At 36.4% G+C, this 24,542-nt stretch overlaps 1 protein-coding gene across 2 annotated transcripts in view; it reads left to right on the top strand.

Annotated features, from left to right (window-relative positions):
- MYOM1 (myomesin 1) overlaps positions 1-24,542 on the top strand; it is an 848,953-nt gene that overhangs the window by 604,389 nt on the left and 220,022 nt on the right. For both annotated transcript variants that reach the window (XM_044065566.1, XM_044065567.1), the window contains exons 18-19: positions 4,274-4,470; positions 19,521-19,647. In XM_044065566.1, the coding sequence (XP_043921501.1) occupies positions 4,274-4,470; positions 19,521-19,647 (324 nt within the window). The remainder of the gene's footprint in view (positions 1-4,273; positions 4,471-19,520; positions 19,648-24,542) is intronic.

Below are 24,542 nucleotides of genomic sequence, written 5' to 3'. Positions count from 1 at the left end.
AGAAAGGGGAGTATTGACTGCAGTGTCACCATCTGGAATTTTGATTTCTTGATGGACTTGTTTAATCTGCTGAGATCTAAAATGGGTCTCCAGTCCCCTGTCTTTTTTGGAACTAAAAAGAACCTTGAGTAAGTTCCAGATCCTACTTGGTCTGCGGGGACATTTTGGATGATTCTTTTTTTCTAGCAACTTCTGTACCTCTAATGTTGCTTGTTCCCTTTGACTGGGTGGAATATTTGGAACAGATTGTTTCTCCAAGGGGGGAGTGGAAAAGGGTATGTAATAACCTCTGGATATGATGGTTTGTACCCATTTGTCTTGTGTGATATCTAGCCAGGCATTTGGGTACAGTGATAAGCATCCCCCGACTGCCTCCAGAGATGGACAGATGGGCCTCCACTCAGGAGCACTGAAAGTGCTTTCCAGGGAAAGAATCCCTGTCACCCTGGTTCTGCAGACCCCCTCTGCCATGAGGTCAGCACCTTCCATTGTTACTTCCCCATCTGCCCCTGGGGGAAGAGTCACCATGTGCATTGGGAAATACTCTTTGGGACTTGCGGAACCACATTTTTCTCCCTCTCTGACCTTTAGGATAAGGTCTAGTGGGGATGGAAAAACAGATCCCTATAGCAGACAGAGTTTTTCCCCTACTGCTCGCACCTGGTCAAAGTCTCTTTAACTTTGGGCCCGAACAATGACGGGACATTAGTAAAGGAAGACTCGAAGGGTTCAGCAAAGTTACATAGATGCATCCAGGAATGTCTCCTTAAGGAAATTCCTGTACCTGCTGCCCTGCTCGTTCCATCAGCTGGGTACAAGATCAGTCATATGAAGGAGTTGACCACAGAGTTTAGGGTGAAGAGCTGAGAGGATACTTTATCCAAGACCCCAGCAGCTACATTATCCAGAATGGTATCTCCTAGCTCTTTCAGGAGATCCCACTGTAGTCTTGTAAAGTGGGTCAAATAATTCAGCACCTGAAGTGTAAATGCCGCAGAAGAAAAACTACGCTTTCCATATCTGTCCATCATCCGAGAGTCTTTATTCAGTGGATGAACAGACAAGGAAGTTTCTGACAATTCCTTCTTGGTGGCTACCACCACCACCATAGCATAGACTGAGACACCTTTGTTTAAAAGTTCTTTTTCAGTTGGTGCTGTAATAAATTTGTTAGGCCTCCTCAGAACAGGCTGCACTGTATCAGTAGAGTCCCACGTCTTCCGAGCAATCACATTCCTCAGCTGGTCAAAGGGTGGAGACACCCAGGAGATGGAAGGGACAGACCCAAGAGCTTCCAAGTATACCAACTCATCCTCAGAAGGAATGGTGGGCTTCCAGCCACAGCTCTGTTTAAGGATCTCCAAGATATCTGCAAAGGACACTTCCGAATCATCCAGGTTGTTGTCTGAAGTGATACACTCATCCAGGGAGTCTATGGCTTCCTCTTGCACAATCTCTTCTGAGGGACCTCCTCAGAGGTGTACTTTGGAGAAGTTTCAAAAGAGATAGTCTCACCCGCATGGGCTTCCTTGGCTTAAGGTCTCTATACTTGAAGGGGGGAGTGATGGTGCTGAGACAGACAAAGGCCCTTTTAGGGGAAGAGTACTCAAAACCAACAGTGGAGCCATCGGAGGTGACAGCACTCTCTCCATCAGCTCAAAAGCCCCCTCACCCCACTCTGAGGAGGTCCCTGCTTCCGAAGAACAGAAAGACTGACCCCAAAACAGAGTGGTTGGCTCTGAAGCTGATGTAGGAGCTGTGCTCAACCGCACTGAAGTCCTGAGAGGTAAAATAGGCTCAGACGGCTGTCCAGTCCGACTCCCCTCCCCAGACCCAATGGGAGAACGTCGGCTCTTAGACTCCTCAGATTCCAACAGAACTGAGGTAGTCAGCGCAGACGTCGGAACCAATGATCCTGTTGGAAGTCTCGGTTTCAATGCTTCCACCACAATCGGGTCCAAGTCCTCTGGCTCTGAAGCTCCCAATCTGGTCAGAGGAGGAACCAAAGAAGGGGATGGTGCTTTTGTTGGCTCTGGTTCCTTTTGTGTCAGAGTCGACAGAATTTTTGCCGCTCCACTTTATCATTGGACAAACTCTTGCAGGAATGGGAGGACAATGAAGGTGATCTCACCCTTTCTAGGAGTGATCTCAAAGTTGGAGTAACTGGCTCCAAAACTGGAGACTGTCTCCTAACTTGAAACTCTGTCAGTTCCATAACTGCAAATGGAACCGAAGAGGCAGACTTTTCAGATCCAAAGGCCCTCAGTTCTGAGATAGGTGATTTAGCCACAATTGTTTTAGGTGGCTCTGAGGCCGGATCTGATGCAACAGTTCTCTTCCCTGATTTCTCTAATTTAAAGGAAGAAGAAGGGGACCCTGAAGAAGGTTTGGAACTCTGTGACCCTTCCAAAGCCTCTGAAAAAGGAACCTTCAATAAACATCTTACAATCAGCTTGTTCTTGCATTCAAGGAGCACTCTGCTACTGAAAGCATGACAAAAGGCACAAAATTCTTGCAAATGGAGGGCACACAGGCAATAAACACAACTGGTGTGCCCATCAGTAAGAGACATGTTTTGGCTGCATTTATCACATTTCTTGAACCCTGACTGTTTGGGTTCTTTCTGATCCTTAGACATGTTCTATAATGAGAAGACAGGCAGAAGCAATATGAAAACCAGGAAGAAGAAAAGGTTTTTAAACTTTGTTACCTCACAAAGTCTCTGCCACTGAAAACCAACTAACCAGTACACTAGGCAGGTTAAACCAAGAAAAAAATATCTATATAGCTCTCTCTCTCTCTCTCTCTATATATATATATATATATATATATATATATATATATATAGCTATATATCTATATATATATATATATATATATATATATGTATATATATATATATATATATATATATATATATATATATATATTACTACAGTTTCATCTAGAAGTTACTAAAGGAAACTTAGCAATCAGGAAAAAAAGCACACACAACTAGTCTAAAATACTAGTAAGCTTTTTTTTATATCCGTAACATTAAGTATAGAAAAAATGCGCACAACAACTAAGCAAGAGAGAATCCTGTAAGTTAAATGGATTCTCCTCGCGACTACAGGGAAAAACAACTGGAGGGGAGTGGTCCTCTTAAGATGAACGGGCCACTAGGAGCCCTCTAACTTAAACGAGCTACCTGAATGGTGTAGGAAAGCTCTCCAATTAAAATGAGCTTGAGTAAAGGATAGGGAACTAGACGAGAGAAACAACAGGTAGCCCTGACGAAAAATGACGATGGTCAACAACAACAATGGTAGTGAGAAAACAGGCAAAAAGCTTCTAATAAACTACTAAATGTTAACGATAACCAACTACAAACTTTTTTAAGCGATTAGTGCTGAAAAAATGACAATAAGAAAAAACTTAGCCAAGAGCCAGTCAGAAGTCACATGATCTGTTTGAGCTGCAAACGAGGTCTGGGTTATATTGCCAGAGCATCATGGGATAGGGCATAGCCTACAGCCAGTGGAAGCGCTGGAGCTTTTAAATTAGGCTGAGTCAAAACCGATGCTCAGTTCCGAACCCAACCAGCATAGAATGAAGGTGATAGGACAAAATAACTTTTGTGGTTTTCTGGCAAATCATTAAAGATTGAATTTATAAAATAAAGACTGACATTTGAGTTTCAGACTTCATACAATTTAGAAAATTCATGTGAATGTAAAACCTATTATTCTATCAACTTTATAAGTTTTTAAGAGCAATATTTAAAAACTGTCCCTTATTTTGGACCTTTGTCCCACGTTTATTTATGGCTTTGTCCAGATTTCTTGCTCTAAGAGTTTCAGAGGTATGACAGTGATCTTGGTTGGAGTCAGTGTATAACAGCAGATATATGAAGGGCATAGATGGGTGAAACCACCTTGCAAAAAGGCTTAACGTTATAACAGTGAGTTTTGGACATGAATGATCTTTGAATAAGTTTATTTTTTGAAATATTAGGATTTACAGTGATTTACAGTGATAGGTCTTACACATATGATTGGGAGTCCATCTTATTCACAGGAATGTACAATTTTGTGAACACCTGTGCCATTACAAGGACTGAGCATTAATTCTCTGAGTAAGATCTCTTCTTTGACTAATCGTGATATTGATAACTAAAGTTTATGTGAGAAAGTGGAAGGTCAGCATATTTGGAGTTAAATAAAACAGCTGAGGAATGCCATGGTATTGACATTTTCATTTAAACATTGCAATGTCCTTTATCTTACCACAGCTCCCCCAGCCCCACCATATGACATCACTGTGCTTGAATGTGTAAAAGACTCTATGGTCCTGGGATGGAAACAGCCAAAATTCCAAGGTGGAACTGATGTCACTGGATATTATGTCAATTTCCGTGAAATCATTGGTGGGAAACCTGGAAAATGGCAGGAAGCCAACATAAAACCTGTCAGTGAAAGGGCGTATCGGGTATGTAATTCATGTCTTTTAAATTTTCCCTTATTTTCCTTAAGGCATAGCATATGGGTATGAATCTTTAATTGTGCTGTCTTCAGTTATGTGAGAAAGTAACTTGTATTTTTATTTTATGTCCTCACCTTGAAAGGCCTAATTAGGCTAGTCTTGTTTTAAGATATGCTTTAGGAGCACAGTGAAATCAAATCACTTGCATGCAGTATTATTTTTCTGGCATGTGTGCCAACCAGATGCATTTCTCCATATTTGTATCTCATGCTGATAATCGCAAATTCTTACTGGTGTAACAACGAGTACAATGCAATATCTATCCAAGTGGCAACTTGTAACAATGTACATCTTCTGTGTTGCTGAGAAGAAAAATTGCTTTTTTTCTTAGAACTCATGGGCAGTCAAGTTTAGAGCACAGTTCCAGATCTGTCATGCTACAAAAATGTGTTATACACATGAGCAGAGGAATAAGTGTATTACAACTTTCTGAAGGGAGGGAGGGAGAAGATGAAGCAAATTAGCATTTCTAAGAATCAAAGTCAAGTTGTGGTGGCTGTATTGTGTTCAAATATTTTACAGATATTTGCAGATTTCAGTGTTGCTAACAAAAATTGCAAAGTGAAAATGTTCAGTTTAGCCTGTACTTTAGCATAATTTCTCAGAGATCCAGCTGAAGTTTCACAACGTGGCTAATGAGAACTCTCTGGAAAGAAGGAGTTACATGGCCATCAGGGAAATTTTAGGTGGAATAAAAGATTGCAATGTGAAATAGAATATAAGTTACACACTACGTTTTAGTTAATCATGAAGATGTGGAGTACAGTTTATTATGCTTAAATAGATACAGACTCCTGCAAAGGAAATAGATAACCCACTCAGAAGAAGCATTAATATATATGCCCTCTCATTCTAGGAAGGACGTCTTATCAAAACATTGCATACTGATAACATTGGCATCTGGCGTGTTTTGTGCTATGGCAATGCCCCCCTCTCATTTAGACATCTGCAGAGGCAACACTTTCCTTCTTAAAATAATAAGCTTTAAGGTTGCTACTGTTCCATGAAAAGGGAAATTCACCCTGCAGTGACCTCCACTGACCCATTAATACCTTTGACAAAGCATTGTCTCACAACCGGCTGTCTTAACAACATGATGTCGCTCAAAATTAAAGTGGCATTGATACAAATGTCAGTCTACTGAATACATTCACAAATAATTAAAAATATACATTGGCAACTATATACAGATGACTATGTTATATGCTCTTCTCCACTCAATTAAAAGCACAGGAAATATTTAAACTTGCCATTTGAACCTCAGTTCAACTAACAGCTAATTTATTACATGTGTGTATAGTTTACTATATATTCCTTTCCATCCAAATTCCTGGCATGCTTGTTTCTTTCCTCCATTTTTTCTTTGAAGATTGGTTTATCCCTCTGGTTTCCTCCCATATTCCAAGTCCATGACTACAGTAATAGGTGGATCAGGGACTCTAAATGTTCAGTAGTTGTGCTTGCATGTGTGATATGGAAGAAACACCTTAGCAACCTACTTTGATTCATTTCTTTTCAGGTGTATGGAGCGAAGTGAAGGGCAGAGACCGCATACAGCTTCTTGTTTCGGATGGCTACCTGTCCAGCCATAATGGTTTGAGAGATTAGATTTATCTGACAGAGCAGGGTATATTGTAATTTATTATAAAGGGAAGCCAGTCTCTAATGCTGCATAGACATGTGCTTTCCTTTCAAATCCAGTTGCAACTAATGTTACCTTGAGATAAATCTACATTTTTATATTAACCCAAATTGTCTTCCATAACATAGCATCTTGGGAGCTGGTATGAATCTTAGATTCTGGTTATGCTCAGAGCAAATGGATCTGAAATTAGTATTAATTTATAACTAGTTCAGCCCTTCCCCCCAATTTTTTATTACTGTATTGTTCATTCAGAAGTTTCTAAGCTATACAGCTATATATATATATATATATATATATATATATATATATATATATATACTATGTTTACTGTTGCTGCTGTTTTCATAAAGCTTAGATTTGAATATTCAATGTGCCTGGACTTTTAGTCTTAGGTATAACACCTACACACCTACAGTTATGTTGATGAAGAATAAGAAATAAAAAATAAGCATTTAAATTAACCTAAAGAGGAAAGTAATAAAAGAGAAAAATATCTGTAAGTATTTTGAGTGCAACCGATATGACTATCCAGCTTTGACAACTTTTTTTTTTTTTTTTTTTGCTAATGAGATTTTCAATGAAAAATTATCTCACAAATGCCTCCTCAGTAAAAGATTCGTATGCAGTTAGTAAACTTATTACAAATTAATTTTAATCTTTAACTTAGTGATACTGTTCATAGACACATTTCTGAGTCCAGAACAAGTAATCTCACTAAGAGTCTGAATAATAATCTAGGGAAATTAGCCCAAGATTGTATTGTTGAAAAGGTACCCAGTGCCCTGCATTCTTCCTATAATGAATGGGACAAACAGTGACAGAACCATCTGCAGCACTACCACTTGTCTTGTTTTATGAAACAGTCACAAGTGTTTAAAGATGACTGACTTGTAGCATCTCAATACGTATTCATTAACTGCAAACAAAATATGTAAAACCACAGTGACAATATGCCATAATTCGTATGTGCTGAAACATAATTCACTAGTGTAGCTTTGTTAAATATAAATCTTATCCTTCCTCACTTGCATTAAGGAAAAATGCTGAGCAACCATGTGTACTGGAAACAGGGCAAAAACGAACTCACAAGCATTATGCACCTTGTACAGTGAAAGCACGTGTTTCAGCTCTGGTTGTTTCTGCAAGTGACCTGAAAGATCCACTAAGATGGAAGGAATAATGAATAAAGAGATGGATGGATAAGTATATATACAGTCATACAAATGTGTGTATATATATATATATATATATATATATATATATGTATATCAAGTCTGAGATCACACTACAGTGGGCAAAAGGGTAAATTCTCCAATTCACACTCTACTGCAAACTACACAGTAGTTCTTCAACTGGTTTTTACTCTTTTCCCAACAGTGGTGCGATCTTTAAGTTAGTATATATAATTTGCAGGGGTGTTGGGATTGTGGGGTTCAGGGTGGGTTTGCCCCCTCCAAAAACATAGATTTCTTTTCTTTTTAATTTTGAGTTTTCAGAAACTTGGTCATGTGGTCTCACCCATATAAATTTTGAGTTTCCAAAATCTTACTTTGCTCTCCTCTCTATCCCAATTCAAAGCTAAACTCAAACAACATCTGGCACTAAATTGGCTTTGCCACTGTAACAAGGGTGGGTAGCTCTCACCATGAATGTATATAATCTATTAATCAAATTACTGTTATTTTTCCCCTGATTGTTACCAGGGGTAACTCGAACTTGTGATATTGTCTATTTCATGTCTGCTTATGTCATTTGTAAATATCTCATCTGTAATATGTCTTCTTTGTTATTACTTATCTGTCTACCTTGGTAATAAGCCTTCTTTGTTATTAATTATCTGTTTACCTTGGAGCTTTTCTCCCCAGGCCTCCACTGAAAATGGGCATTAATCCAGTTGGACTATCCCGGTCAACAAATGTAAAATAAATAAAATAAAATAAATAAAGTATAAAGTGGACTGAGACAGTAATTATAGTTATTTTTAATAAAGTTAATGGGCATTAATCCAGTTGGACTACCCCGGTCAACAAATGTAAAATAAATAAAATAAAATAAATAAAGTATAAAGTGGACTGAGACAGTAATTATAGTTATTTTTAATAACATTAATTAAGTGCTTTCATCCATCTTAGTACTGTGATTTTTTCAGAACTAAAAACAATTAACACAGCACACTATTTAAAATACAGCCAATTAAATGTCACATGACATCCCCCCAACAAATCTCCTCAATTTTACAAATCATATGAGTTCTAAAGAAAATCATGTATAAATAGAAAATAAAAAAGGATAAAATCCATCCAGTTACAAGCTTCCATAATAATAGTAAATAATGTTGTAAAACTTTGCAACTTAACAGCCCTTAATTTAAGTACACAACTTAATGATAACATGATAGTAATAAATAATATTTTAATACTTTACAACTTAGCTCTTAATTTGAGTACGCAACTTAATGATAACATATAAGTGAAACCAGAGGGTCTGCCGGCATCCAATCTTAACTTCCATAGCAGTTCAGGTTTTCTAGCATCTTTTCCCATGCACCTTCCCTGGATTGGGTATTTTGGAGGAAACTATAGGGGAAAGAAGAGGTGACGCAACACCTGGACTTGGATGAATGAAGTTATAGGTATTATAAAGGAATGGAAGAAAGTGAAAAAAGTGTTCATAAAAATATCAAATGAGTAGTTGGAGAAAGGTCCAAAAGAAGAAGAGATAAGTAGTGGGGTGATTACATTTATAGGGGAGAAAGCTAAAAGAAACAGTATAAAAATGGAGGTCAATAACAATAGGGCATACAGATTATATTTTTTTATGAAAACAATGTAAGAAAATGATGCAGAAAGTATTAGATAATGTTGTAGAGATGGTATTTTTGGTGTAAAAGAAAAAAAAGTGAAAGAAATGTTATTAATGGAAAAATAAGTAGCAAGCATGATTTTGAAAGGAAACAAGGAGGTAAGATTAGTAACATGTTGCAAAAGTATTTGACAGGATGAGCCATGAGGCAATATGGAAGGGTCATATGGAATTAAGGAAAAGTAATGAATGTAACAAGAATGTATTATGAAAAATACTAGGTGAAAATTATGTTAGATGGATGGATGAGAAGAAAAATAAGAATTAATAGAGAACTTAAGCAAGGATTTCCTTTGAGCATGTATCTTTTTTCTATTAGTGATGAAAACTAATAGAAATCCAATACAAACATGCAGTTGTGGCATGACAGAACCAAGATGGGGATTAACAGAGGAATTTTAATAACTATGTGTAATACCAATGGGTTTGTCATATGCAGATGTCTTGTGTATTATGGCTGAAAACAATGTTTGAATGAATGAGAATGTGGAAAGGATTGACAAATTGTTGAAAAAAATTTGGTTTCATATATTGTAACAGAAAATAAATAAGTGTATTGGTTGTGAAATTTGGAGAGTATGAAAGTATAACAGGACAATGGAGAGAGACAATGGAAGAAATTAAAAATTATTGGTTTGGTGGAAAAGTCTTTATCACTTCAGAAAAATGTATAAAAGTTAAATATTTATACATTGGGAAAAGTGGCATACTTTCTTGCTGGGTATATGTTTCTTGCTAAAATGGAGAAAGGGGTCATGAGTAAATCAAGTAAAGAAAAGTGATATATAAGAAAAAGAAGGAGGGTTGAATTTAAAAACACACTATATTTAGAATGTAAAAGAAAGAGAAGAAAAAAATGACAGGAAAATGGTATATGTGAAATATGAAAAAGTATTAAAAACGAAGGAAAAACGAAAAAAAGTAGTAAACAAAAAGAAAAGGGAAAAGATAAGAAAATAATGTTATGGAAGTTAAAATGTAAAGAAATTGTTGGAAATAGAAAAACAATGGCATAATATGGTCACAGGAACATATTACTTAACATTCAGTAAAAAGTTAAAGTATAATATATATATATATATATATATATATATATATATATATATATATATATATATATATATATATTTGTGCACATCATTTAAGAACTGCTTTGGTCACCTTCAGGTCACGATGCATGTGATAGAAAGATTTGTTTTTAAACTTTGAAAATAAATTGCATTCATTACCATCCTTCTCATATTGCCAAATATCTTCTTATATTAACATTCTTCTCAAGTCATCACAAGTTATTAGCAGCCTTAATACATCAGTTCTATTAAAACCTCCCAAAACTCCAAAATATTTACACTATTGACTGAAGAGTAATCCTAAATTTCTCACTCCATACACTTAAAACACAAGTAAATGTATACTGTGTACTTAAAACATAAATGAACACATGCATAAACACATTCCCAAAACACTCTAGCCAACCTAGAACAACTACAAACTCAACGCTATGTGTACCTTAACAGAGAAAAGTAAAATAAAATTAAATAAAACAATGGCTTTATCTGCCATTTCCTTTATTGTAAAACAAAGTAACTTTACACTGCACACACAAAACACATGTAGTCTCTCTCTCTCACACACACACACACACACACACACACACACACACACACACACACACACACACACACACACACACACACACACACATTCAGAAAATGTCCCCTTCAAAGTTATCCCCCATAAAGGAAATGCATTAATATTAAATCCAAAAAGGTGAAATAATTAAAATAAAATATAGAATGCAATTAGCCTGTCATAGAATGGTATTGTCTGCAAAACAAGCATGTTTCTGTCTAAACTAACAAAGATTCAACAAACTAAAATAGAAATATACTTCAAAAATGAACAAATCCCACCATAACTCTCCCTAATTTGATTTTGCAAAAGGTAGATCATTCCTAAAAAACCTAGTTAAGTTCTGTGAAAGGGTTACTGAAGTCATGGATAATGGACAGACATTCCACACACTGGTGTCCTTCTCAAGGCCTCTGACACTGTTGCCTATGCTGGAATTACTAAGAAACTCTTCCAACTTAACATTTACCCATACATAGTTCAATGGATTGGGAATTGGCTGTCTGGTAGAACCCATACTGTTAAGTTTGGGGGGCATTTACTCTAGACATAAGAATGTCATCTGTGATATCCCATTGTCCTGGATCCCTTCCTGTTTGGTATATATGCCTATGATGTAAAAGCCCATATCAAGGCACTGTGACTTGCTAACTTTGCTGATGATTGCAAGATGGAAGTGATTGTCAAATTCCATTCTGATATTCAAGCTGTCCAACAAAAAAATCCTTGGTATATTAATCATTAGTTTTCCTACAAGACTGAGAAATGCACCATAGTTCTCTTTCTTACCTCTAACATCACTATTGCTTACCATATAGATCAGCAATCCATTTAGAGTTGATACAGACATCAGGGGCTTGGGAACATATGTTGATAGTAGACCCTCTTTTGGTCAATGTGTCTCCGTGATGATTAAAAAATCCTGCCTTGCATAATTCATCATTCATGTTATCTCATCAAAGTCTACAGAAGTTACAGTCCCATTTTCTTCATCCCTTATTAGGCCCATCATTTACCTCACTAAGTACTTAAACCACCATGAGAAACATCATCATTTCCTCAGCAAGTATATCTCAGGTTTCATTATTCTTGGATACTCTGATAGACTAAAAGCCCCGACCCACTACTCAGTGTCATCCAGAATCCTGAGTCGCAATCTCAGCTTAGCCTCTTCTGTGTGAGTGACCCAGCACTCTCTGACCCCCTTCACCTAAAGTGAACCAGTGGTAAACCAAATATCTGATCTTGATACATAAGCCTATACTACCATATCAACATCAGCAAATAGCAGGACAGATATTTAACCCAATATATATACCCCATTTCTGGAATAGACTGCCCTCATTTATCAAGCAGAGTACTTCTCAAACAGCCTTTAAAACCAGTCTGGATAACTGGATGGTGACCATATATTTTCACTGTGGATAAATATAGAAAGTCTGCTTAATGGGGGGCACTGTTAGTCTCCCAGAGCACTGAATGCTGTTGCTTAATTTTTTTCATAGTATCATTAGTAAAGACTTATGAACATATAAATGCATGAATTACACTACTAAAATACATCAGGAAATTAAATGATACCACAAAAAAGAATTTCAAAAATCCTTGAAAACTAAAGTAGAAAGCAGTTCATGATGCACTCCCATTCATAAAATTCTGTAGAAACTATCTAAAGTTCTATTCAGCAGGTAGCTTAATGTAGTTGCGATAACCCACTGAAATCAACATGATACAGTAATTCAAACTTAAAAAAAGCAGCAAAAATGGATAGGTAAAATATGTGCGTCTGGTCTGGATAATAAATTGAATATCTTATATTGCAGAATTAGGGAACTTGGTTCACAGTCAGAGGCAAAGCCATAAGTCCCCTTCCAGAAACCTGCAGTACAAGATATTTATAAAATGCAGGAATTACATAGTATGTAAGATATTTCATTTATTGCACAAAAGTCTTCATTACACATGTGCATGTAAAGAGCATGAAATGTCTTATAGTTTACAGCAGTTAAGAAAAGCAGATCTGAAATTTCGACAGCTGTGGACTGCTCATGCCATACAAGTCAACAACTGAACTATGTAGTTTCTCTCTGAAAAGTTTAAAAAGAAAAGTAATCATTTGTCAGTGCCAAACAGTGGATTGTACTGTTCATGATGTGAAGCAAAACAGTAAAGTGAGGGAAAGAGAGAGAGAAGGAGCAGAAAGAGAGAGATAGACAGAGTTATGAGTTAGCAACCATTATACAATACAATTCTTGGTGTAAAAGCATAATTGTGAAAAGTAATATACTGACAGGTTCAAGAACTGTATGAGCTTTTAAGCTGCATCATGTATGTCTTTTAATTACTTTTGAATAAAACTATCTGAGGACTGGCTGAAAGATCAATGACTCATATATAAAGAAACTGTTCAAGCCCAAGTTTACCTGCACACAGTTCTGCTGCAGTTATCATTGAAATAAAGCATTTCTTCATTAAGATGTATATAAATCTCCAGGTATTATAAAACAAGACAACTTATCTGTTTTATTGCAGACGCATCAGAGACTAACTTAAAAAATGTCCACACAGGACAGGAATGAAAATGTTTTAGCATTCATTGTCAGGGTCAGACAGGTCTATTCACAGTACAATCAGGTCTGTAAATTTTCGAAGCCTTGATATAATTGTTCTGTTAATGTTAATGACGTGTTTGCATGCTGTAACACTTCCTGAAAAAAGTACCAAATGAGAGCCCAAACTTACCAGAATACAGCAAATTAGCTAGCAGACTTAGGGTTGCATCACAGTGGTTCTTTCTCAATGTCAGCTCCTGACGGAGCTGCCTTCTTTAAGGAATCTGCGCATCTTCCTTCTGCCCACATGGTTTTGATCAGATGAACCAAGTTCATCCCATATCCCAAAAATGTGCCAGAGATGAGGTAATGATCCCCTAAAGTGTGTATGGTATGTGAAAGTATGAGTGCATCCTGCGACTAAGCCTTCCAGCAAGGTGTGAGTGTACCTGGAAGACCTCCTGACAGCAGTTTGGTTATCTGTACCATTCCAACAGACTCATTTACTTCATTTTCCAATGAGATGGCTAAACACTGCTCATTTGTATCACCCACCACATAGGAATTCTGATACTCCATATCAAACAAATGTTTCTCCAAATTCTCATTTTCCACCTCCAAACTCTCCATAGCTTGCCTGTCCTCCTTCATGCTACTACTTCCCTTAGACCTCTTTCCTGCTGCTGTAAGAACCCTCTGACACCATCTAGCAACTCCAAAGAGTAGGGGTCCTTTATTTCTATACAAAAATAATGTGTATTTACAAAATATGTACACATTTACAAATATTTACATATGTACAAATATATATACAAATCTGTTTACACATATTCATAACATCCTTTACAATCATGCCAAATTTTCATCCCTATTAGATCCCTACTCCTTTTTCCATAACCACCATCTGATTTTACTTAATATTGTTGCTAACATCCATTTACTATTAAACACAATTTCATTTATTTTATTTCATTCAATAGAACCCATATAAAATAAAATAAGTTTTATCTATTCTTTTAACATATTCTTTACTGCTATTTTTTATAATATCCATATTTAATCATATCCATGTTTATTTTATCCATTTCTTTTAAATCTTCATGAAAAATCAATGTAAATCACACTAAGAAGTATACAAAACATCAAAAATCATACACCATATGAAAATAGAATGAGTAATTCTGATGAAGTTCCTTGTAAAATAAATAGGAATTCGATTGGCACATGATTTTAGATATTTTATATCTTAAAAAATCTTCTTTACATAGTTTCCCCTATAACTTTTTTACTCTTAAATTTCAAAAACACATGTTCCATAGTTTCTTATTTTTTTACAATGTAAACTGTAATATCTATTACCAGTCTCCTCAAAAAATCTTGACATTCTCATTTATGATTACACCATTTGTTTCTTCTTTTTATAGCTTTATTTTTTTAATCTGTTAAATTTTCCCATGGTTTTGCATAGCAGTGTTTTATCATTACATTCTTATACCATATTTTTCTTTTTCCATATCATCAATTTTTTATTTTCCACAAAAGTATATTTTTTCTTTTTAACATTGTATTCCTTCATTTATACACTTTACTCTTTTATTGTTTTTCACCATACCCCAAAATGTATAATACTTATACAGTTTAACTCCTAACCTTTCATCTTTTTCATTTATCCACTTTAACACTTTGTACAAATTTAATGAGGCACTGAATACACTATGTTAATTAACCCTAAACCTCCTCCTTCTTTATTTACATGCAAAACTCCTCTTTTTACTGAGTTTAATCATGAACTCCATAGAAATGGAACAATTATCTGCAATAATTCCTTTTTAAATAATGTTGGCAATATAAATACATTTGATAAGTATGCTATTTTTCCCATCAGTACTAAATTTGTCAAATAAACCTTTTTTCTGAACAATAATTTATATGTTATCCAGAAAAGATGTTTGTTTTATTTCTTCTATTGTTTTTTTCCCACTGAATTCCACTTACATCTGTATTTCCAAATTTTATACCCAATACGGAAATTTCATTCATTGTAAAATATATACCCCAATCTTTACTACATCAAATAAACCTTGACTTTTCTCTTTATTTGGAACCATCCCTATCATCTCTGGACATTAATTTGTGCAAATTAGTACTTCTTTTATCCAAATGTTGTTTTTTGCAGTTATTATAATGTCATCTACATATGTTAACAGAACTGGAATGCTTAACCCTTCAGTTGTCATACACCCCACCTTCTCCATTTTGTAGTTTATTTCACATACTATCACATTCATAACTAATGCAAAGAGTATACAACTCATTGGTTATCCCTGTCTTACACCATTCTTCATATGTACCTCTTAGCTTAACCAGCCATTTACAAGTATTTTTACTTTATTATTGCTATACACTGACATATATACTTTCCTAACTTTCTCAGTTATATTATATTCTTTTATTATTACCCATAAGAATTCATGTCTAATTGTGTCAAGTGCCTTATTAGGGTCTCCTATCATGATTTTCGCTTTTCTTCTTTTCTATTCATTATATCTTCCACAATTTCCCAGTCATTAATAATTCTTGATAGTTCTTCCCCTTTATTCTATATCTACTGCCTTCTATAATATTTTCTATTTTAATTTCAAATATCTTTTGTATTATTTTCATAAAGATCTTATAATCATTATTATTCAATTCTGTTGGCTTACAGTCTTTTAGATCTGCTCTTTCTTCCTTCTTCCATGAGACTTTAAGTATTCCACATCATAATTCTTTATACATAAAACCTTCATTTAACCATTCATTCAAAATCTTTAAAAAATATTTTTAGTTAGTCCCTTACATTTTTATACATTCCATACCATATTCCATCTGTGCCTGCAGCTGAATCTTTCCATGTTTTTTTCACTTCTTTCTTTTTTCTTTAAATATTTCTTGGACATGTTGTGCTACACTGTTCATAATCTTTTCCTGACTTCTTTCTATTTATCATTTTACATTTTTTTATTTCTCTCATTACACTACCATCCAATTGTGTTAATCTGCTTAAGTAACTCAATACTTCTTCTCTTTGTCCTTCTAAAATTGTGTTTGCTTATATAACAGTTGTTGTTTTTCTTGATTTCTTCCATTTAATTATTCTTCTTTATCAAAGTACATTCTATCATTATGTTCAAAATCTTCTAGCGCATCATTATATGTTCTTTTATATTTTTTCTCTAATTTTCTCACATCGTATTTGTAAAAACATTTCTATGTTTTTCCTGAAATATCATTCACCATTCAGACCAGTTTTTATAAAATGTTCTGATAGTAACATAATATTTCCATAACTGTATTACTAATGTCTTTCCTTCTTCATTCCATGCTTTCTCATTTATCCTTTTCATTCCTTTGCCTATTTATGTATTCCTTGTTTTCTTTTATCTGTAGCCATACTGCAAGATAGTCAGAAAATCCTGTTTCAACCACCTCCCCTTCTCCTATAACTAAACCTTCTGATACTATAAAAATATATACTTCAGTTCTATACATACCCCTTTTGTAAGTCCATGAATTTTTGTCCCAAAGCTTTAACTTACCACTTTTTATAACTTCTATCATTTTTCTTATATTATTCCTTTCTTTTTATGCTTGCCTCTTAAGTCACCATTAAAACCTTCTATTATTATATTGTATTCATATTTATCACTATGAAGTCTAAAATCTGATGTAATAAGTTTTCCATTTCTTTACAGTTAGCATATGCATATACTGTTATAATTCTATATGCTAGTTTTTTTCCATTTTAAATCTACAGTGGTTAATCTTCTCATTTTTGCTAATGTTACATGTAATATTTTTACTGTACTTCTACAGAATACTGCTATTCCAGAACATCTCTCATTTCCAAAATTCCAGATTATATTTCCTCCTCATAGTTTCTCTGTTTATAATCTTTCATTTGTTAAAAATCTTGTGTCTTCTAATATAATTACATCTGCATTAATGTATTACACTATTCCAAAAGTCCTATTCTTCTTGCTATAGTCTTATTACTATTCACATTTACAGAAAGTACTCTAAAATGTTCATGTTCCTTTTTTCCTTAGATTAATTGTTTTATAAGTTTATAGCTAATTACCTGGCTGGCTTTCTTAACAGGCCATTCAAAGCCTAACCAATTTCTTTCCTAAAGGTGTGAATCAAACATTGTACCATGTGCCTGTGAGTCAAATAGCTTAACCATTAAACCGAGCCTCAATCTTTGTATATGCTCATTTTCATCCATTTCCTTTCTTTTTCTTTTGTTTTTATCCCTTTAAATTTTCTTTTTCTGTGTTTTACCCTTTTACCCACCAGTTTGTGTCTTTAGCACTTATTTCATAACCTTCTTTTATGTCCTCTTTATTATTTTTTCTCATCTATTTTTTCATTATTTCTAATACTTCTAAAATTTCTTCTCTTTGTTCATTTTTTCGCTTTTTCTTTTCTCTTACTGTTATTTTCATATTTGCAATCCATCCATAAATGTCCAGTGTTGCTACATTTATAACATTTAAATTTCCAGTTTTGCATCAAGTCTCATTTCCCCACAAATATAACATTTTTTTTGTCACAGTTACTTATCAAATATCTTTCTTTTCCACAAAAAAACATGTTTTGGGCTGTCCCCATTATTTTGTACCACATTTATTGTGTTTGGTATAACTTTTTCTCAATTTTTAACACAAAATTACAATCTCAGCCACCAGTCCATAAACCCCTTTTGTCATAAGCTTTTACAATGTTCAGTACTTCTTTACATAAAGCTTTCAAATGTCCTTTCAGCATCTCAATTTCTATCTCTGTCTGGAATTGCACATGACCCTTATTTTCTGTTTCCATGTTAAATGCTTTTACCACATAAAGATTCCATGGGTTACAGTCTTTCTTTTTTCATATTCTCCAAGAAAATTTTCCATTGAAAAACAGTGTCATATATAATATCACAACATTTCTCTTTGTTAATAAGACTAAATACTGTTATATCATGTGTTTTTACATCAATGAGCTATTAAATTGTCCCACACTTCATACCTGTCTGTCCATTTCTTTGTTTTGTTTTTTTTTTAGTTTTTTTTTTATTGTTTTTTTTTTTTTTTTACTTTGAATCCTTACCACATATATTTGTTTTTCATTTTCTTCTGTCTTCTTTTCTGCTACTCCACTTTTGCCTTCTTTTACTTTCACTGCATATGTTTCCTTTTCCATCTCAACACTATTCGTTAGGACTGTCTCTCCATTCTCCTTTTGTATTTTCTTCACAGTGACCCCCAGGAAACATCTCCTTTATTTTCTGACTCACTACACCACCATTCCTTTAAATAAATCATCCCCAAACCGTCCTGAATGGGGGGGATGTAATTATACATTCATCATTCGCTGACTCATCTCCATGAAACAGGTTTCTTTGAAACCTCTCCTCAGAATCTTGCAAACATTTACTGGTGTTGATATTTGCTTTCTCCTTCATATAGGTCTATTCAAGTGCATTAAATTACCTAAATGTCAACATACACAAAGGTCAACACAAAATCAGCACTACATATGTCAACACACTACTATGAATGCATAGAGTAATGAATTCAGGACATGCAAAATAAAAAGAAAACACAAAAAAATCATTTTATATATACACACCCACACACACACACACACACACACACACACACACACACACACACACACACACACACACACACACACACACACACACACACACACACACACACACACACACACACACACACACACACACACACACACACACACATACACACAAAGCACAGATCCTTCAGATCCTTGTGTTGTGGCGCAATTGTTTTACAGCCTTGGGGTGGGGTAAGAAGTCTCTCTCCCATACGGAAAAACAATAGATCACAGGGAAAACTGGTACTTGTGACAACAAAGCTGCTGGCTGAGAAACCTAAAAAAATCTGGAAAAAAGAACCATGCACTGTGGACAAGCACAGCTGAAGGCTCCTTTAAAGGTGGAAGCAGTCATCTATTTGTTTTTCAATAAAGAATTGTTTGATTTCTAAACAAGTTATAACTGCTTAATTACTCTAGAGTCTCACTTTACATCAGTCTCTAACCAATAGTTTTGGGCAAACTCTGCCAGATATCAAACACTATCAGAAGTGTGGCCGATAGTAGTAGATTAAATTTGGTAAGGATTTTGTGGCTTGGTTTAAAAATGGTTTAGATATATACAAGCATGGATACATTCTTTTTTATTGTATATATTTAAATTTCTAAATGTTTATTTTTTTTTTCTTATGTCATAGATTCAAAATCTGAAAGAAAATATGATTTATCAATTTGAAGTTCAAGCTGCAAATATGGCTGGTGTCGGTCAGCCATCAAAACCAAGCCATTGCATTAAATGTGAAGAATGGACCATTGCAGTACCAGGTGAGTCCAGATAAATATTAGTGCTTTTAGGAGATGAGAAAGTTTCATAAAATCAGTTATACAATATATAACCATTTTTATAGATATATCAAGGACATGTTTTGCTGTTTGTCAGTTACCTTATTCTTCATCTGCACGCAACCTACATTCAAATTTTTATAGTCTTTATATCCCATTAAAGGCAAAATAAATTATAGCACCTTTTCATTTTATTTTTACGGCATTGATGCCCAAATTAAAGAGTTTTCAACGACCAACTATTTCGTTACCATACATTACTAAAACCTGAAGTTCCCTGCACCCCTGTACCACCTTAGTAAAGGCGTTAACCCTAATGCCCCACCCCCAACCCTATCCCTACACCTTAACTTAACAAAAATATTCTTGTAACACTGCCATTACACAAGATGCATTCAGTCACACAAACACATACAAATTACACTAACAACACTACATCTACTCCCTTACCTAACCCAGAACCTAACCCTAAAATACACACAGTCGCACACAAACATACAAAACCTATCCACCCACCTATCCCCAACCCTAACCCTGACTCTCACTCACACACACACACACACACACACACACACACACACACACACACACACACACACACACACACACACACACACATATTGTCACTCCTTCCATCCTTGCTCATGTTTCACAATGAAACTGTCCCTCAACATTTTGAATGTTTGGCTATCCATGTTTGATATTAAGTACCACCTATATCATTCAATGGCCAAATAGATGTTCAATCAAATGGAGGAAACACACACACACACACACACACACACACACATGTGTGTGTCATGCATTAATGATCTCATTAATATCTAAAAATGTATCTGCTTTCTTGAGCTACGTATCATAGTTAGACTGATATATGAACTCATCTTGACAACAGTTCATCAATCAATTACTAAAACCTTTTATACGCTGAGTACCTGTGGTTTGTTGTTGGTCCAGAATGTTCATTGCTTGTTTAACATTTTTTCTGGATAGGACATATGACTTAAGTTGTGCGCTGTTTAATTGTGCAACAGAATATTAGTGTGTACATGCTCACTAACAAGACCCCACCACATCACATATACATGAATCATTCATTTTTATACAGACACTATTGCTTGTGGCACAACATTCCATTTGCAGTCTGTGTGGTAAACATCAGTGCTTCTTTTATACTCATTGATTCATACAAAGCATAAAGCCTAGTAGCTTCAGCAAGCTTGCTAATCACATTTGACTGAAGAGTTTGTGTGGGTGTAAAAAAGAACTTACATGCAAACATGTATTTGTCCATTTGTTTCTTAAATGTGGAGAGTAATTCACTTGACAGATACTTTTCATAGTTTCATAGTTTCATAGTATAGTACTAGGCTATCTGCCCTGGGGCATTTGTAAGCCTAGCCATAGTGATGTGGCTTTTGCCACCCCATGAAATGGTACAAAAATGTACAGAATAAATCTAGAATAATGTGCCTCTGTCTAGTAGTGACACAATGAAGGTCCCCTTATATAATAGAATTAGTTTACTGTGCCCCTGTCTAGCAGTGACACAGATGTGACCCCTGGGGTAAACGTACGATCTCCCATCCACTCATCAAGATTTCTCTTGAAGAGAGTCAGTGAGGGGCTCTGCCTAATACGAACTGGGATCCTGTTCCAAAGCATGGGAAGCCTCTGGGTTATGAATCTATCCCTCCAGCATGTCCTATTCATACTTGTGCAGAGGTCTAAGTCTTTAGCTCGTGGTCCTGATGGATTTGGATTTTTGAGGTGGAGCATGTCCATCAGATCCTGATTGGACATGGCCTTGTACGTCAGGTAGAGATCACCTCTGAGCAGGCGGTATGCTACTGAATAGAGCTGAAGTTTCTTTAGTCTGGCAGAATAAGACATATGTTGGAGACCCTTGATCCTTTTGGTGAGGTACTTTTGTGGTCTCTCCAGCTGTTGCAAATGCCGGGTGAGGTACATACCAAATGGGGCATTATACTCAATCATGGGTCTGATGAGGGAGGAATATAGGGGTACAATGACATCCTTGGATCTGGATGTGAATCCCTTCATGATGAGGTGTGCAAGGTAGAATGTTTTTCTAACCACTTTGGCAACGTGGGTGTCAAATGAGAGGTCACTGTCTACTTGGGTCCCTAGGTCTCTGATTACTTTTTCCGTACTCAGTGGATTGCTGTCTATGTGATAATTTGTGGGTACTTTATTTTTTCCAAAAGGGATGACTATACATTTTTTGGCATTTAATTTAAGGCCGTGACTACGGCACCAGTTGTCCATTTCAGTGATGCCTTTTTGTAGGATGTGTGTGTCTGCTGGTGTATCGACTATGGCGCCTAGTTTGCAGTCATCTGCGAACTTTGTCAGCCACAGCCCTCCCATGTTTGCTTTAACATCTGAGAAATAAATGCCGAACAAGAGGGGTCCCAGGACAGATCCCTGTGGGACATCACTTGTGACTGGCTTTGAGTCTGACATTGCTCCAGCGATTTTAACTTTATGGGTTCTGTCCTTTAGCCAGTTTGCAACCCATCTAGTGACATAAGGGTTTACTTTTAAGCTGTTTAGCTTATCTATGATACCTGAGTGGGGTATTGTTTCGAAGGCCTTAGCCAAGTCCAGGTATGCTGTATGGACTGCTTTGCCCTTATCAATGGCTCTAGTGACTGTTTTGAAAAAGTCAGCCAGGTTTAAAAGGCAGGATCTGCCCTTTACAAAGCTGAACTGGGTGGGGTCAAGTGTCTGTAGGTCCCCTATGTCTCTGTTTATGAGTTCCATAATGATTCTTTCCATAGCTTTGCAGACCAGGCTAGTTAAGCTTATGGGGCGGTAGTTTCAGGGTCTGTAGAGGCACCCCTTGTGGAGTGGGACCACTGTTGCTGTACGCCAGTGTTCAGGTACATATCCCGAAGTAAGGCTAAGGTTAAATAGCATTTTTATGTGTGGGTTTAGCTCCTCTTCCAGTTCACGTAACACGCACCCTGGGATACCGCCAGGTCGCATTGATGCTGTGTTTTTGCTTTGTTTAGGGCGGTTCTCACTTGGACATCTGAGATGACAGGGAGATTACATTCAGCTGGGATAAGTATTTCTTCTTTTGGGGGTGAAGGAGGGGAGAAATTTGCACTGAACCTGTCAGCCAAAATGTTAGCAATATCTGTGGGTTCAGTGTATTTTTTGTTGTTGTGAACCAACTCTGAGCATATCTGAGGGTTTCCACCCAGGTTTCTAACATAGCTGAAGAAGGCTTTGTGGTTATCTTTAGTGTCCTTGGCGATTTTTCTCTCAAAGTTTGCCTTGGATGTTTTTATGAGAGAACGTAGTTTTCTGCTAATGTTGATCAGAGATGTCTTCCCTTCATGGGATTTCGCTCTGACGTGCAGTAGCTTCCTTCTTTTGTTATACAATTTGTTTATGGCTGAGGTCCACCAGACAGGACGCTTACATTTGGTGGAGAGGGACTTGGATTTGTTTGGGATTGCATGATCCATGCATTCTTGGAGATGTCCATAGAAAGCATTTGTGAAGGATTTGGCATTGTGGGATGTGGTATCCACTGGCACAGTGGGCTTAAAGGATACCATCTCAGTCTTAAGAAGAGTGAAGTCTGCTTTTGAGAAGTTTCTCACTGTGGTCTTTTGTGCTGGGGGTGGAGGTGGGATATGTATATCCAGGGTGATTAGTTTGTGGTCAGATCTCACTAGTGAGGGGTATACTTCCGGTGTGGAGCATTTTGTCCCCATGTTTGTGATGATCAGGTCTAGTATATTATCTCACCTAGTGGGAGAGGTGACTAGTTGTTCCAGTGTATTTGAATTTATGAATTCCAGGAACCTTTGGGTTGGGTATTAGGGCTAGAATAATGTACCCAATCTATGTTTGGGTAGTTGAAGTCTCCCAGTATGATGGTATTTTGTGATACATTCATATCCTCCAATGTCTTCAGGAAGGCTGAGTGGGGTTCTTGAGATTGGGAGGGTGGTCTGTAACATGCGACCAGTTGTATAGCAGCTTTGCCTATGGTTAGTTGCACCTGTATGGTCTCTGATGCTTCATGTGTTGCTACTAACCTGGAGGTTTGGGTGTCCTTTATGAATATGGACACTCCCCCTCCCTTTGTGGTTTGGCCCGGGTTTTGGGGACGAAAAGCATGATACGAGGTATAGCCTGGTAGCGCTGGGGTGCTCTCAGGAGCCTTAAACCAGGTTTCAGTTACTGCACAGACATCAATGTTCTCCATGCTGAGGAGTGCATCAAGTGCCTGCATCTTGAGATTTAGACTTCTGGCATTGAGCAGCATTACCCTTAGTTTTTTTCCATTTTTGTTTTCTGAGGAGGTGGGTTTGTCTTTTGAGCCTTGCCTAAAAAAGGCACTATGGGGGTGGCAAGAGCCTTAGCCAATATCTGGAAGCCCAGTGGTGACAGGTGTAAGCCATCCCTTGCGAAGCAGCGTGGCTTGTCCAACATATCATCCCAGGCAGACAGACATTGGATCCTCTTAGAATGACACCAGTACTTGAGCCAATTGTTAAAGCTGATCATCTTGTCTTTGTATTGTGGTATCATTCTGGGTGAGGGCAAGATGCTGCTCAGGGTCAGGGTCATACCAGCCTGGGCTACATAATCGGAGAGCTCCTCTATGTCTCTTTTCATGTAGTCCAGGGAGGTACATCTCAGGTCATTCACACCAGCATGGACAATGACGGAGTCATATTTGTACTTGCTTTGGAGTGACCTGAGTGCGTGTGTTATGTGGCGGATCCTAGCTCCCGATAGACAGCTCACAGTCACCTTCTCCTTGTTCAGCCTGGTCAGTGGGACATTAGTGTGTCTGTCTATGGAGTCACCTATTACTAGTGTATCAGGCA

The sequence above is a fragment of the Protopterus annectens genome, chromosome 3.part0 (assembly GCF_019279795.1).
Source record: "Protopterus annectens isolate FY-2018-M chromosome 3.part0, PAN1.0, whole genome shotgun sequence".
In the NCBI taxonomy this organism is placed as follows: Eukaryota; Metazoa; Chordata; order Ceratodontiformes; family Protopteridae; genus Protopterus; species Protopterus annectens.
Note: the sequence above shows the minus strand (reverse complement) of the source record. Positions and strands in the feature narration are given on the sequence as shown.